This window comes from Melospiza georgiana, chromosome 5, assembly GCF_028018845.1.
Source record: "Melospiza georgiana isolate bMelGeo1 chromosome 5, bMelGeo1.pri, whole genome shotgun sequence".
Lineage (NCBI taxonomy): Eukaryota > Metazoa > Chordata > Aves > Passeriformes > Passerellidae > Melospiza > Melospiza georgiana.
This window is the reverse complement of record NC_080434.1, coordinates 46,641,603-46,657,019: the sequence shown is the minus strand read 5'-3', so window position 1 is coordinate 46,657,019 and position 15,417 is coordinate 46,641,603. Positions and strand designations below refer to the sequence as shown.

The window sequence follows — 15,417 nt, the reverse complement described above, 5'->3', positions numbered from 1 at the left end:
ACATCTACAATGACGTGCTAAATTTGATAAAATCAGTCCTGTAAGTAATCATTTCAGAGACTTGTGACGCAGAATGTAGAGAAGAAACAAGTTTAAGGAAGTTGAGTACAATGTCCTACTGCATTACAGTACATTTACTTAAACTATGTTCTTCCTAAGGATTGGAATTTTTCAGTCTCCTGGGCATGAACTAATACAGCATCTCTTTTTCACAATACGTGATCAGGATATAATTGTGTAAATGCTCATGTCAGGGGATGAAAACTTCATTAAGGAGTCTCACTGAATATCAAGGTCATATGCTCTGTTCTTCACAAAGAAATATTATGGTTTACATCTGAAAACAAATTTCAGGGGAAGCAGAAGTTTAACATTCAGCTGGAGACACATGAAAGTCTCTCAGGCCGACAAGTTTTATTTTCCACAACAGAGCACCTCATGTTCTCTTTCAGTAGTGTGAGGCAGAACATGGTCTAAATTAAGCATTAAGGAGTAGTCTTACAGAATTTTAAATGGTCTAATGTAAACTTGTAAGATTTTAATATCAAATTAAAAATCTTCTGACAGATGATGTTACTGTAAACACTACTCCAGAGAGTCGGGCAGCTCTGCATATAACCAAAGAAACAAATATGACAAGTAAGTAAAGAGATGATTGTAATTTAAGGTATACCAGAGATTAACATTTTTGGCTTTTTTCATTCAATAGCAATTAAAATTTAAATTTACTAAAAAATAAGCGACCTTTTACCAGCTCACCATGGGCACTTGATGCATTCCATGGAGAAAAAGAGGTTGTCATGAAAAGTGCATTGCCTATAGGGACCTCATTTTCAGAGAGACAAATATGAAAGAAATAAACAGCATTTTGTGGGATCCAGTTAAGACTGCTTAAAAATATATTTAATTCAATTTCTACCCATTGACAAGTACAATTACTACACACACATGGACAGTAGTAAGACATTGTAATAATGCAGTGATTCAGCAGTGCTCCTTAACTGTTGTCTGGCAGTTTTCAACTTACTGGTGCTATGTAAAATTGTAAGTTGGACTGCACTCTTCCAAACCAGCTATTTAAAATGAATAGCTAGTAAAATCCTGAGTACAAATTTCTGTCATTTAAGATAAGTGTAGGTGTAAAGATATCTGTAGTTTACCTTGGTTACCATCTCCCTTTTCAAATATGTGTATTTTAATTTCATAGTTTCTTTGTTTCTGGGTAATTGTAAATGAAGTATGATTTTGTGGGGAAAAATTAAAATAGTAAGTGGTTCAAAAGTGTCTGTGGCTCAGCATTTCCACTCTTAAGACTATTTTTCAAACTTCTGTGGGGGAATGCAAAACCACACTCCAAGGCAAAACCAACAAAAGAGTTCAGTTTGCAAAATTCTTTCCCTCATTCCAAAACAAACAATACACATTCAAATACTTTTTTTGCAGATGGTAAAACACACCTAGTCTTTAATTTTATTAATGGTGACATAAATAGTATTGCATAAATGGTATTGCATAAAACAGAGAAAAGATGCACATTTTTTATGTTACAACATCATGGAGACTCTTTGTTCACTAATTGTGGTACATGCTTTTCCTAGACAGTCCAAGTAATTTTGAAGTGAGAAACTGTTAAGTAAAGAGATTGTACGTAGCTCCGTACTCATAAATATACACACTGATAAATAGTGAAAAGGCACTGATACATTACATTGGTTGTTTGATATGAGTAATGTCTCACAATCATTGGCATTTAGAATGTCACTTTTTTAAAAAGCTGCATATTCAACAGAACTTTTGTAGAAAAGTGTTTCTCAACAGGCGTGGAATTATTAAATTTATAGGTATTTGTGTGCCTTGAAAAAAAATTGTAGAAAACCTCAATTTGGCACAAATGAGAACTCAGAAATTCTGTTAAACTCATATCTGGGTATCTTCCTTATCAGTTAATGTACTCTGCAGCCAGAGCTGTATATGCACTTGCCCATATACATACACATATATATGAGTTAGCCTGGGCAGGCATTGCCTTCTGGAAACTGCAGCTGTGTAAATGCACAGAAGATGCAGGAGTTGCTTCAGAGTGAACGTGCTTCTCATGATCTTACAGGTGAATCTGAGTTAGGAGCCACAGTAACACTGTCACCACTGCCAGTCTTTATTAACAGCCCGTTTGGGTTTGCCATGCTCTAGTAAGAAAAATACTAAGGTGGTGTTAGTGAAAAGACAAATACACCAATTTCAGGAGAGCAATTAGTTATTTGATGTGCCATGGTATTGTTTTTCTCCTCTGCCCATATGAATTTGTTACTCAAAGAGCAGCAAATGCCCACCTGAGAATGCCCATAAATGTAAATAAACTCTCCCAGCTCCTTGCACAGCCTGTCCTGGTTCCTGACGCCACTGTCAGCACTGCCCAGCTGGGGGAACAGAAGAACCACAACAGTCTCCAGCCCTGGGTTTTCAGCTAAAGCGTCCTGTGATAGGCTAGGGACACTGCAGCTTGCTCTCTTTTGGTAAAACATACCCCACATTGAATCGATCTGCAAATAAAACCTTATTATTCATTTTCACTGATGTTTTCAATTTCGTGGAATCACTTTTAGTTGTTACTAAAAGTAACAAATCTGTTCAGACACCAATTACTTCCATCTATGCAGTCTTGTCAATCCAAACTCCATGTACATTGCACGTGTGTCAGACTTAGTAGTATGACCACAGAGTGTATGTATAGGGTTGATTAAATTTGAAGTGCTAGGGTACAACAGTGGAGATGAAAACAGGTTTCTAAGAAATACCACTAGCCTAATGTTCTTAAAAATACCTACAAGTATTTTTATGTCAAACAAATTCCTTTCCTTGTCTTTATTTTCTTAGGATTTTTGATACCCCCTACACTTTACTATATGTCCCTCTCAGAACAAATTTGATGTAGTGACACTTCCAAGATACATTCCTAAGCAAGGGTTTTTAAAAAACTTGTTGTTTAAAGTTAAGATTTTAAGTTGGTACAGACTCAGGCACTTAACATTGGCTTGAACACTTGCTGCTGTGTGCAAGGAATTTTAAAATGTACAGATATAAAGTCAAAAGATAATGTTTACATACATGTGCCCCAGGCTAGTGTAAGGCATTGTTCCAGAGAAGTGCAAACCCTAAAGTTCTTGATTATTCACTGCCTTAGCCTAGGCATATTTGGGCTGCAGACATAAACTCTTAACTGTGTATCCACAGTTTTCTGCATCCACTCTCACAGATCTGTATGACACAGCAGCAACTTTGCAACTTGCTGGAGTGTAAACATAAGCCACACACTAAAAATTTTCCTTAGTTTTAACATATCCCAATTCCCTTTTAAATTATTCAAGACACACATGAGAGTGAGGATTAGGAGACAAATTACTAATCTTGCCTCATGAGCCAGAAAACAAGATAATTAGTGATGCTGACAGAGTGCCAAAAGAGAACAGAGCTTGTATCAGTCTGAGTGGGTGAAAGGAAAGACTGTGACAGCATTGCTCGGGTGGCCTTGTGAGCAGTGCCTAAACACAAAGTAGAGATTAAGCATATTTGCTGGCAACTGTCTATAGCTTCACTGACAACTCAGATGGAGCCACTGTGTTTTATCCATGCCAAAAACTGTTGATGGCTTGTTCTGTTTGGCTCAGTCTTACTCTTTTTGTGCCCTCCCTCCAAAACTCTGAAAGGTGCCTTAGAAAACAAGCCAGGCTCCCTACCCACATTCTTGGCTCACAAAAAAAAAAAAAAGAAAAAAAAAAAAGAAGAAAAAAAACATGTGATGCTAGTCTCATCATAAAGAACATCTGATGCAAACAAAGCTGTATTGATCTGGGGGTAATTTTTAATAAAATGGCTCTAGATGAAACTTCATTGCTCAATGTTTAGGGGCAATATTCTTGACTGGACTGAGAACAGGCTGGGAGCCAGAAAACTGCTGTCATTGATCCATTTGATCCATGATGTGGCCTTCACAGTGTAATCTCTGTAGAGCAGTGTCCTCACTGGGAAGCGAGGATCAGCACGACCAGTTGCATCATCCACCTGCCCATACCTCTGTCCTAGGGCAGAGGGGTGGAATTTTCCCTTAACACCAGTGGGCCAATGGCAGAGGAGTGGAGATCTCCTCCCCATGGAGGGGAGCCCAGGGACACCTCTGTCACCCAGCTGTGTGATGTAAACCCCTGCAAGCTATAGCAGCAGAGATGCTCTCAGGACAGGCTTTAGTACATTGTCTCCATCACGCAAGCAGCCTTACAGATCAATTGTCTAAGCACAGCACCCTGATGTGTCAGGGTCCCTTGCTCCTTTTTGGGGCTAATTCAAACACTCTTTGCATCAGTCACTTGGAAGTCTTTCAATAATTTCAGTAAATATTGCACCCTTTATGCAAGTCACTGTCTTGCCTGTTCTGCTGCAAGAACATTTATCAGTAACTAGATATCTTACACCCACCATCAGTGAACCATTCTACAAATCCTGATCCAGGTTAAAATAACTTAAGAGTTTGCACATGTAACCCATAAACTTATCTACTGCAGCTGTTAGGTGATGTTCTGGACTTACTTTATAAGCAGGAACACTCTGTTCTTAAGCCTATTACAGCAGATAAATGGCAGCTTTAATGTATTAAGAGAGGAAACCTTTAACAGAAGTTATCAGCAGCATTCTGAGTAGTTGATTCTCAAGACATCACTCAAGACGTGTTTAGTTAATAAGAACTCTGTAAATTATTATTTTTTACAGAAACCCTTGAAGATGAGGGGGACTTAGCCAACTCCACCCCATCAGCTCTGGAAGCTACACAAATAAAGAAGGAGACAATTGATATAGGTAGGTCAGGACTTTGTCATAATATTTTTAACAGGACATTCTACTTTACTGGCATTGCAGATTCCAAAGGTTCATATGTTATTCCAGCAAATTACACTTGTTCTACCTCTAGGTTATGATAAATTATGGGTTTTGTTTGATTTCATAGTGCAGAAATGTATGAACACTTATTTCCCCTTCCCATAATTATAACAAAATCTTATTTTCCCAGACAACATGCTCCTTTTTATGATGAGTATGATTAGTCTGCAATTGATTGTGACACAACTATGGTTTCTCTTACACAGTTGCTAGAGAGGATAAAATGGAAAGGTAAATGGCTGTCTCAGAAAGTCAGAACATTTTATACATTGCCTGTATTTTCAAACTACTTAATGACTGCATTTAGTATCAGATGATTTACTAGCAAGAAATTTCCATAAATATATTCTGAACTATTTTAAATATAAAACTGAAATCAGCACCTCAGCAATATGTAGAAGTCATATATTCAATGATAAGTGATCAGGAGAAGATTTGTTTAAAATGTTAAAATTTAACATTAGAACACAGTAGGGATACTAATATTCTGGAATAAATGAGTATAAGACTATAGATGATAATGAAAAAAAGACATCAGAGGAAATAAATATAGCATTGAAATAGAGTGGCCTGACACCCTGGATCAAAATATTCGTTACAGTAATGCTGTTTGTATGCAGAAGTTAATAGAAAAACCCCCAATTTTAGTGATTGTGTGAACAGCAATTCTTTGGCCTTTGACACTGAAAGTTTCTACCATAAGAATATTTCTATTGTATGCATCAGGCATATTCCAAGCAAGAGCTCCCTTTTCAGCAATTATGTTATCTGTAGTTTGGATGTTGAGACATCCTATGTTAGACACCCTTTACAACTGTTTGCATTGGCTGATCTTGATCGTGAAAGACAACTGTAGTGACTGTGACACTGAGGACAACATCAGAGCAATGCCATCATAACAATGACACACAGGAACACAGGTGACACTGAGGATAAAGTAAATCTGTGACCCTGAAAGTTGAGACACAGCAAGGTCACATGAATGCAGAGTGAAGAATAAAATGTAATGCAGCTCAACTGATTGCCTAATACACAGAAACTCCCTATCATGTAATATCCAACTGAACACAGTGATCATGCAAGTCAGCACTACACCAGTGCCACTGCCAAAGACAGGAAGAGACCAGAGAGCCAGTATGGTTGTCAGAATGAGCACAGAAATGGAAGCCATGGGGAGGTTGGTTAAGGGTTTGAAAAAAAGGAATCTCTCAGGAGCCTACGAGTAGACCTACAGCTCTCTTTTAGCCCATTTCCAACAGCTGCAAGTGTTAAGGAAGATGCAAGAGTTTTCTCAAAAGTTATAGGGTGCCTGTTTATGAGAAAACCCACTTTTTTTCTAGTATCCCAAGTAAATCACATACACATGCTGATGAAAGTATGATTTCCAAGTTTTCCACAGGTACAAAATATATGCTTGCACACAGCTTGTGAAAAACAAGTGTTTGCCAAATGACTGAAGAGAAAACAAGTTATAGAGCAAATATGAATTCCAAGTACTAGTTTGTGCATATATTGGCAACTACCATTACAGAAAGCACATCAAATGAACATGGTTATTTACAAAGAATCTTTATTTCTGACAGAGCCTAAGTAAGCACTCAGCTGTTCAAAACATAAAAGAAACATTTATTTCTACTCTTTACTAAAAGTGGTATTGAACATAATTAGTCTATGACATCCCCTAGCAAACAATCAGAACTAATCTTTCTCTTCTTCCCAACCCAAAATGTAAGTCCACACAAAAGCGAACTTTCAGCCTCAGAATAGTTCAAGCATGAGCAAATGAACACAGAATCAGCAAAGCAGGGTTTTGATGTTCATAGATAATTTCAATAATTTCTCAGCAGGCAACAATGAAGTTGCAAATAAAAAGAGACTTCAGGGCATTGGAACAACTGGTTGAAGGATCGAGAGCAAGTAGCATTCTCTTCTTCCAGTTGCAATGAATGATGTGGGAAAAAAACAGGAAGAACCAGCAGATCACTATCTGTCTCCAAGCTTGTTGACACTGGGAAAATACTGGAATTTTCAGTCATGGTTCCAGACACCAGACTTGTTGGCACCTATCTCAAAGGGAGGAAAAGGATCTTAACACAGAAGTTAGCAGAACTCATTGAAAGAGCTTTAAACTAAATTTGCAGGTGGGAAGAGATAACACCAGACTTTAACTAGAGAGCCTGGGGGCAACATGCCAATGTTTGATGGGTGGGAGAGGTGGTGTTCTAGAGAGGTCCTTTGATCTGCTATCTTAGTAGTCGGGGAATGAAGATCAGCAAAGACATGCAGGGGTTACTGATGTGTTAGAAACCACAGGAGCATCTGAGAATGGCCATATAGAAATTAGAGCTTTTCACCTCCAAAAGCCCAGCTGTGGTTCATCCACACCAGTGCAGACAGCATGGGCAACAAACAGGACAAGCTGGAAGCCATTGTGTAGCAGGAAAACTGTATCAGTTTCCATCTTGAAGACACAGAGGGATGACTTGCACAGCTGGAGTGCTGCAATGGATGGCTATAAATTGCAGAAGGGAGAGGCAAGAAAGGAGAGACTGTGGGGTAGTCTGTAGGTTAGAGAGTGTTTTGATTGTCTAGAGCTCATGATGGTGACAAATAGGGTTGAGGACATATGGGTAAGAATCAGGAAAAGGCAACAAGGCAGGTATCCTGGTGGGAGTCTGTGTGGCAAAGAGGCAGCTGAAATATTTCACAAGCAGCTGGGAGAAATCTCCCAGTCACTGGCCCCTGGGGGGGACTTCAGCTGACCAGAAGTCTGCTGGAAATACAACAGAGCAAAGGACACAGCCTAGGAAGGTTCCTGGAGAGTGTGGCTGACAACTCCTGACACAGCTGGTGAAGGAGCCAGCTAGGGGAGGTACCCACTGCACCTGATGTTTGTGAATAGAGGACTGGGGGTGGCTGGAGCCTCTTGGCAATAGCAATCACAAAATGGCAGTGTTTTCAGTTCTTGGTGAGGTAAGGAGGGAGCTCAGCAGAACTGTCACCTTGGACTTGAGCAGTGGTGGAGTCACTGTCCCTGGAGGGATTTAAATGACATGTAGATGTGGCACTTAGGACATGGCTTATTGGTGGACTTGGCAATGTTAACTCCATCCTAAATGATTAGTGCTTCCATCTTAAATGATTCCATGATTCTGTGATTCTTCATGTCTACAACTAATGGGTTAGACTGAGGGCTTAGGACACTTTAAGGTGGAAAGAGGTGTTTCCTACAGAGGATGACAATAATAATAGCAATTTATTTGTCTAAATCCAAGTCTATTTAAAACTGTGTGTTTCTATAGATGATGATTCTATAAGCACTACCTCAGAAGACAGATCTTGTACGCCAGTAGCAAAACAGATGGTTGGGACAGGTGAGTAATAATTTTCATGCATTTATTATGAAATAAATCACATTCTATTTTCAGTACCAAAGCTGGAGCAATCACATCTCTACTGTAAACACAGCTCTACTTTTCTGCTTCTGATTCCATTTTAGCTTTATTAGTTAACTTAAAAATTTGTTTCATAGATCTTTCCCTTTCATGAGCAAAATTTGTATTAATACTGTAGTTCAACTTTGCCTTCTATACATAATCTAATGAGCAGCATCTGCCTACTTCTGATTATTTTCAAGTCTGAAGATTTTTCTTCTTCTGTTGAATCCCAAGCAGCCTTTTCATTTGCACATTGCCATTTTAATTTGAAACCACACTTCTCACCAATGCTGAGATCTTTAAAGCTTCGTGATTACTGCTTTTCTACATGTAACACTTGGATATATGTCTTTAATTTCACAACAGTGGCACAATTATAGCAACAAAATGTTGAATTTTAGATGCCTTGGAGAAACAAGAGATTCCACTTGCTACATATTTTGCATACTTAAGAGAAAAGAATTGTGTATGGATATTAAAATTATAAAATATAAAAATATAAAGATATAAAAGATTAAAATATATAAAATATTAATCATTAACTGATTATCAGTTGCAATTATGCTTTCATATATGTATATTTAGCATGCATTATAGCATTTACAGTTAAGTTTTTTTTATTTATATTTTCAGACAATCACATTCCCTTGGAAGAAGCACAAAATCACTTTAAAGTTATTACAGTTAATGATACTGGAGCAGGAAAACACTGGAGTGATAATGAAGTTAGGGCTCTGATAAACATATGGTCAGATGAAAAGATACAACAAATGCTTGAAGGGGCCACAAGAAATAAAGAAATATTTGAGGAAATTGCCAGAAGATTAATGAAACGTGGTATAGACAGAGACTGGAAACAATGTCGCACAAAGTACAAGAACCTAAAATATGAATACCGTGCACTGCAGAAAGAAAATGAGCATCTTGGAAATCCCAGGAGAAAAATGAGATTTTATGATGAAGTTGACTCTATCTTAAGAAGGCAGCCTCTGGGAACCTCAGGCTGGGGATGTGAAAGCCCAAGTCTCCTATCAGGTACTAAAAACTTCAGTGATGAGATAAAGTGTTTCAAGTGAACTTTCTGAAATTGCCTGTTTGAGCCATGCTGTAGGTGTGAAATGTGTGGCCAGAAATGGAGGGGAAAATAACTGGGGAAGCTCGATCTGCATGGTCACATAGTGAACACTCAGGAAACTCAAGTGGTCTGTGGAGACAGGTAGAAGTGAGAATATTAGCAAAAAGTGAAAGCACTGAAGTGTTCAGTGTTATTGGAGAATCTGCTTTTGAAAGCCTAAGTGACACACAGTGAAATGGTTCTAGAACACATGGCAGGTTTTAGAGGTCATACATACAGCAGGCACTTAAAGTCTGATGGGTAGACAGCTGCAAGCTCATACTGTTTGGAACTGCAGAAATCAGTAGCAATCAAGCTAAGTTCGAGGACTCCAAAAACCCCAAAGTATATTAATTCAATACACACTGCAGTGGAGAGAGAGAAAAATCCAGGACAGTGATTATTTGAGCGCTTGTAATAATTGTATTAATTTTGCTAAAGCAGATTCAATTTTCACAACAGAGTCTGCCTCTATCTTCATATCAAAAATCCTCTGATCTAGGAACCACACAGCTAATCTTATGTCTGCTCTAAGGGTTCTTGTGACTGGCCAATTGCTTCAGACCTCAGGGGCACCTGCCCCTGCTCCAGGCAGATTAAGGGCTTTCATAGAAGAAATATCTGAAACTCTGCAACTTAGGGTTCAGTGACTTAAGGTAAAGCAGAACTAGTTGTGATTGTTCTCAATGAGTTAAATAGTTTGCAACAGCACAAATGTTAGTTGAGGAGTTGAACCATTTCTGCAGCAAAGGCCAGGTGGACGGCTTGAGCAGAAACTGCTGGAACCAGGCTCAAGCCAGCTGTCCTCAGTCAGTCATGAATCAGAGCCCTAATGTGCTATCCAAGGGCACTACCCAGTAGTGCATTACTTGCAGCTAGAATGACAGCCATAAAGCTGTGGGATGACTGTTCTCCCCTGCCTCAGACTTGAGCTAGATCACATCCTCAATACATGTATTTTCTTCCAAATACAGAAACTGAATATATTGCTGCTTGTTTATACTCTCCATGAATGGGATATGTCAACACCTACAACCAACCTGGCTGATTTACATTTTAGCATGATGGAAAAGGACTGTGTAATCTGTGAGTGCTGATGCAGTGGCCAGTAAAGCAATAAACTTTCAGAAAAGAAGCTTCAATTATTAATCTGCTTGAGGAATCTGTGAAATAAATGTGTCTTGTCCTAGGGTATTTGCTTTTGTAATATAAAACCTTTTGGTGTGTGAATGACTGTGCCTTGAGAGTCTCAACAAGAGGCTTAGTCACCTTGTTCTTCTCTTCTAAGTTTCAGTGGGAGATGCTACAGCAAACACAGGATCTTTGAGTACCAAGAGAAAAACATGGAATGATGGTAAGAGCCCCTGACTTTTAAAAGCATCTCTACACTGATGTTGAATTGGATGACAGATTCTTATATCCAGTATTCAAATAGTTAAAAAACATAATCCTAGCACTTAACACTAAGCTCCAAACCAACATTCTCCTCTCACCCACAACAATTGGCAAAAGACGAGTTCTGATAAAAATGTAGGCCTAAGGAAAATTGCAATTTATTTATATATTTCAGTCCTCATCCCTGGTATAAATGAGGTAAACATCAGGAAAAACTTACTTGATTTATAAGAATCATATGCAAAGAAAATATACTATTTAAAAAACAAGAGGTCTCAATTATGTTGCTTAAGGGAAAGTAGGGACAGGCAGTCATGGATGTGATTTCCTCATATTACACTACTGTGTCTGTAAACATGTCTAATGTGCTGTACACAAGAAAACAGGTTAAGACAGCTGTGTCAAAGACAAGATAGAATAGAGAACCATGGAGAGAGAAAAATCATGAGAAGGCTAGAAATATGTGGCATGTGATCTGATATGGGGAAGGCAGCAGCTTATTTTTCTTCCTGCAAAACTGACAGGCCTTAAATAAAATCAAACAATGAGGAACAAAATCTTAGTTTTAAGAAGCTCACCACTATTTTTAATACTAAAATGATATCTACAGATGATGAGAAATGATCTGAACATTATGTTTTTTAATTCAACCTGTTTAGTTCACCACCACAAACTGTACTAACTCTGTATTAATCACTCTGTGTGATTGAATAGACTTTCATTTATTGCCTATTATGTAAGTACCTCTTGGAGAGGGCTGTAGCTAGGCAAAACTGAAAGTGTGAGATATAAGTGATTTTTATAGGGTCTGCTGCATTCCTACTCTCCATTATACAATGATCCATTATACAACACCAGGCAATGCCTGCCAAAAAGCAGATCAGAAGAACAGCTTTAGGAAAATCCAGCATGTGCTAAACTTCAGTGTCAGTAGTTCATTGACTTGTGCACTCTAACCACGTATTTTGCTTTTTGTCTACAGAGGTGTCACCTGTTCCACTTAAGAAAAATGCTTCTGAAAACACCATACTCCACTTCCAAAAACTATTAACAGAGAGAGTGCACACAGTAACAGAAGGCAAAAAGTTACTGTTTGAAAGGCTTTGTAAGCAGGAAGAAATGCAAGACCTCAACAGAACACAGGTGTATACTGATCCATCAGCCATACAACAGGTTGGTTTCATGAACTTTCTATGAAATTAACATGCAAATAGATTCTGTCAGGTAGCATGAAATGACATACTTAAGTGTAGGTTACCCAGATGAGTACATGCTTGCTTCCCTTTAATATAGTCACCTTCAGTCATTTACACTAAAGCAAGGTGTGAGTTTCCATCATAATCCTTTACTATGAGCTTTTAGTGGTGACGTCAGTTAGCCAAATAAAAAATATGACCTCTGCCTATATATATTGGTTCACTGACATGCCACAATGAACAGTCTTAATTGAAAGAAAGTACACAGAATTGACGCCTACTTTAACTCATCAAAGAAAACATGTACAGTTGAAATTTCATCCCCTCGTTTCCAATTGCCATCTCCATGGTCTTTCTAACAAGTTAGCCCTCTGCAATTAACCAAACAGTAGAAGCCATAGGAGAACTTTTTGGTTAGGCAGGGCTGATGGGGAAAATACAACTCTTAATTCCTTAACCAACATTTACCCTGGGTCAAGGTACTGGGCAATTTACTTGGCAAGGGGTCTGTTATGTCCAGTAACCCACAGAAAACACAGAAAAAATGCAGGGAACAATGACATGCATGACATGCTAAGAGACAAATGCCGTATCATAACTGTCATTCTGCGAAATCCTACTAGCCACTACTTCATTTTGTGGTTGTGTAAGTACTTTATGGTCTGTATTACATTTGCAGGGTTTTTCTTTCAGTTTTTTTCCAGCAAAACAACTTTCTGGATCTCAGTCATGTTTGGGCAGAGATCTACACAGCCCGGCCAAAGCCAGATCAGTTCTGGGCACATACAGAGACACAACTCAAGTCAAACAGTCAAGTCCTTATTGCAGCAGCAACAGCCACCAGGTTTATTTACACACAGAGGTCTAAATTCCATCCAAGTCTCTCTTCATTAAATTTTACATAAAAATATTACTGGATATAATGCATTATTTCCTGCTCTATGCTTAATTATTGCCTAGTCAATTCTTTTATGAGAGATATTACGAAGGCAAATACTTTCCACCAAGGTGGATTTAATCTGCCATTTGACTAGCATTTTTAAAACAATTCTGAGAAGTCAGGAGAGAGATTCCTAGAAAATAATAGCTTTTTGATAATGTTAATTTATACATGGATACAGAGTTTTTTCAGTGTATGCTTATCTACCACTTTTCTCATTTTACACTGATTTCTCAGTATAAACTTTCTGTGGTTTGCAGTACTGTCACTAAAACTGTAATTTCCAATAATACTAGTATCATCATTGGTTTAAAAATCTTTCTTCTCTCTCTCTTTACAATGGGTTGGTTCAAAGGTACATCCTTGAACTTGCATTGTAATTCTTGCATTCAGAAGTGTTGTCTTTGGAAGGAGGATAAGGTTTGCCCCTGCTATCACAGCAGTCAGGTATCCCTATAGAACATGCTGAGTCAGCTGAAGACCTCACCATTCCCACACTACTAAAAGCACAGGTTACTCCTTCCACATGTGAATCAAAAAAACGTGTGACCCACCTGTAATTTGCACCAGTACATTTAAAAGTTTAGTTCAATTAAATTATGATTTCAATTATTTCCAGTAGCTGTACTGAAAATGGGTAATATGGGTAACTTACATGTTTTGCTCTACCTTCTCTGCTTCATGAATGCAAGGCTGGACTTGACTTGATAACTCATTCCAACAAGATTCCCCTTTCTCCATGCTACTCTGGGTAATTCAGTTCTTGCTGGATGCCCTGTAAACCAGTTCATCTCACTAACCTCAAACAAGATTAGCCCATCTAGTAAGAAAAGACCCTAAATGGTTTTTCTGTGTGAGTTGAAGTAGCTCAGCAAGTTTCCAGATGTTCCAGGACTAACTCTGAACAGCTGAAGTTATTTTTGTTGCAGTGTGCCTCTCCTTTTAGAAGAAACACTAACTTGAGGGAAGCACTTAGCACTGCTAGAGACTACAAACTCCACTTTAAATTCTGCATGATGCACAAAGATGCAAATCTTTCCAAATCTTGCTGTCATTCAGTACAATGACCCAAACAAACCCTTATCTCCTTCCAGAAGATAAAATATAAGTTATTTAGGTGAATATGAATGAATTTAGGCTGTTATTTAGGTGAAAACAACACAAAAGCACTGAGGCAAACAACTCACTGAATTCTTAGCAGGTCAGAGCAGAAAATTGCAGAGCACACTTGCATCTACTTGGAAATGGTTCATGTCAACACTAGGTGGTAGACATGAAGCAAGAACTGACAGAAAAAAAGAACACAAGTGTGTTTACTTTCCAAGTAAAGGGCTTTTTCCCCTCAGAAAACTTTTCAGAGAGCAGGATTTAACTGAAAAACAAATGTTCAAAGAAGGTGTACTTCCCTTTGTGTGGGATTCCTCTTCTATTCTGCTTTGTGACTGCAAAGCAGAGCTCGCTTGTTGTAAATGTTTTGTCAGAAAGCTGTCTCCTGCCCTGCCGTTCATTTATTGTCGATCAAAGATAGGAAGAGATGTCAGATGCAAGATGGAGCATTTGCATCATCTGATATTTGTGCACTACTCCCATTTATACAGATAACAACTAATTATTTGAGACAGATAAAGTGATATCAAGACAACCTTTCTTCACTGTGGTTGTAGTTACAATTCATACATAAGTTTTGCTTAGAGACATAACTTTTTGCTTAGAGACAAAATTAGAATTATGGTTGCCTAGAGTTATGATTTGTTTCCTTTGGACAGCATCCCCAGGGTAGTGACAACGGGCTAAATAGAATGTTGCTAGGCCAAAGGATTTCTCAAAACAGTCCCTTCAGAAACAGTATTAGTTAATCTAACTCATCCTTCCAGTGTATCTTTATATTCACTTAAACTTTTGCTGTGGCTCTTCTGTCTGTCATCACAGCTTTACATTTATTACAGTCACACAATATTTAGTCCTGACACAATTATGGACCAGTGACGTGGAACATGGGTCACCATCTAACATGTGCTAAATGGTTATGTGTAGGAAACTACCACAGGACTGCAGTGCTTTGGGAGGAGAGCCTTTCTTAGACATAGATCCTCAACAGAAAGGCCAGACCAAGTCAACATGTCCATGTAACTGATCCTGGGAATCTTAATATAAATTAGATTATGAAAACGTTCCAGCTTAAAAATCAAAACCAAGTAATGATGTCAAGAGCATCAATCCTATAAAAACCAGATTTTTGGTCTTCTCCCTCCTCAAATATCTGCATTACTGCCAGAGGGCCATTAAGATTAGTGTGAGGGCAAATCTGTCTCCTCCCCAGTTTGCAAATGGTGATACTGAGATTTTTCAGTTGTAGCAGATAAATGGAACTATTACCACTCTGACTTGCATTAAAAAGCTTCATTC

General features: G+C 38.3%; 2 protein-coding genes across 4 annotated transcripts in view; one reads left to right on the top strand and one right to left on the bottom strand.

Moving 5' to 3' along the window:
* PAICS (phosphoribosylaminoimidazole carboxylase and phosphoribosylaminoimidazolesuccinocarboxamide synthase) overlaps positions 1-15,417 on the top strand; it is a 41,290-nt gene that overhangs the window by 9,862 nt on the left and 16,011 nt on the right. For 2 of the 3 annotated variants that reach the window (XM_058023954.1, XM_058023953.1), the window contains 5 exons: positions 4,762-4,848; positions 8,232-8,303; positions 9,000-9,401; positions 10,769-10,834; positions 11,858-12,048. In XM_058023954.1, the coding sequence (XP_057879937.1) occupies positions 4,762-4,848; positions 8,232-8,303; positions 9,000-9,401; positions 10,769-10,834; positions 11,858-12,048 (818 nt within the window). Of the gene's footprint in view, positions 1-567; positions 640-4,761; positions 4,849-8,231; positions 8,304-8,999; positions 9,402-10,768; positions 10,835-11,857; positions 12,049-15,417 lie in introns of all 3 variants that reach the window. The other variant, XM_058023952.1, reaches the window with a different exon arrangement.
* The window catches only part of PPAT (phosphoribosyl pyrophosphate amidotransferase), a 43,178-nt gene that overhangs the window by 22,281 nt on the left and 5,480 nt on the right, over positions 1-15,417 (bottom strand). The gene's annotated exons all lie outside the window — the stretch shown is intronic.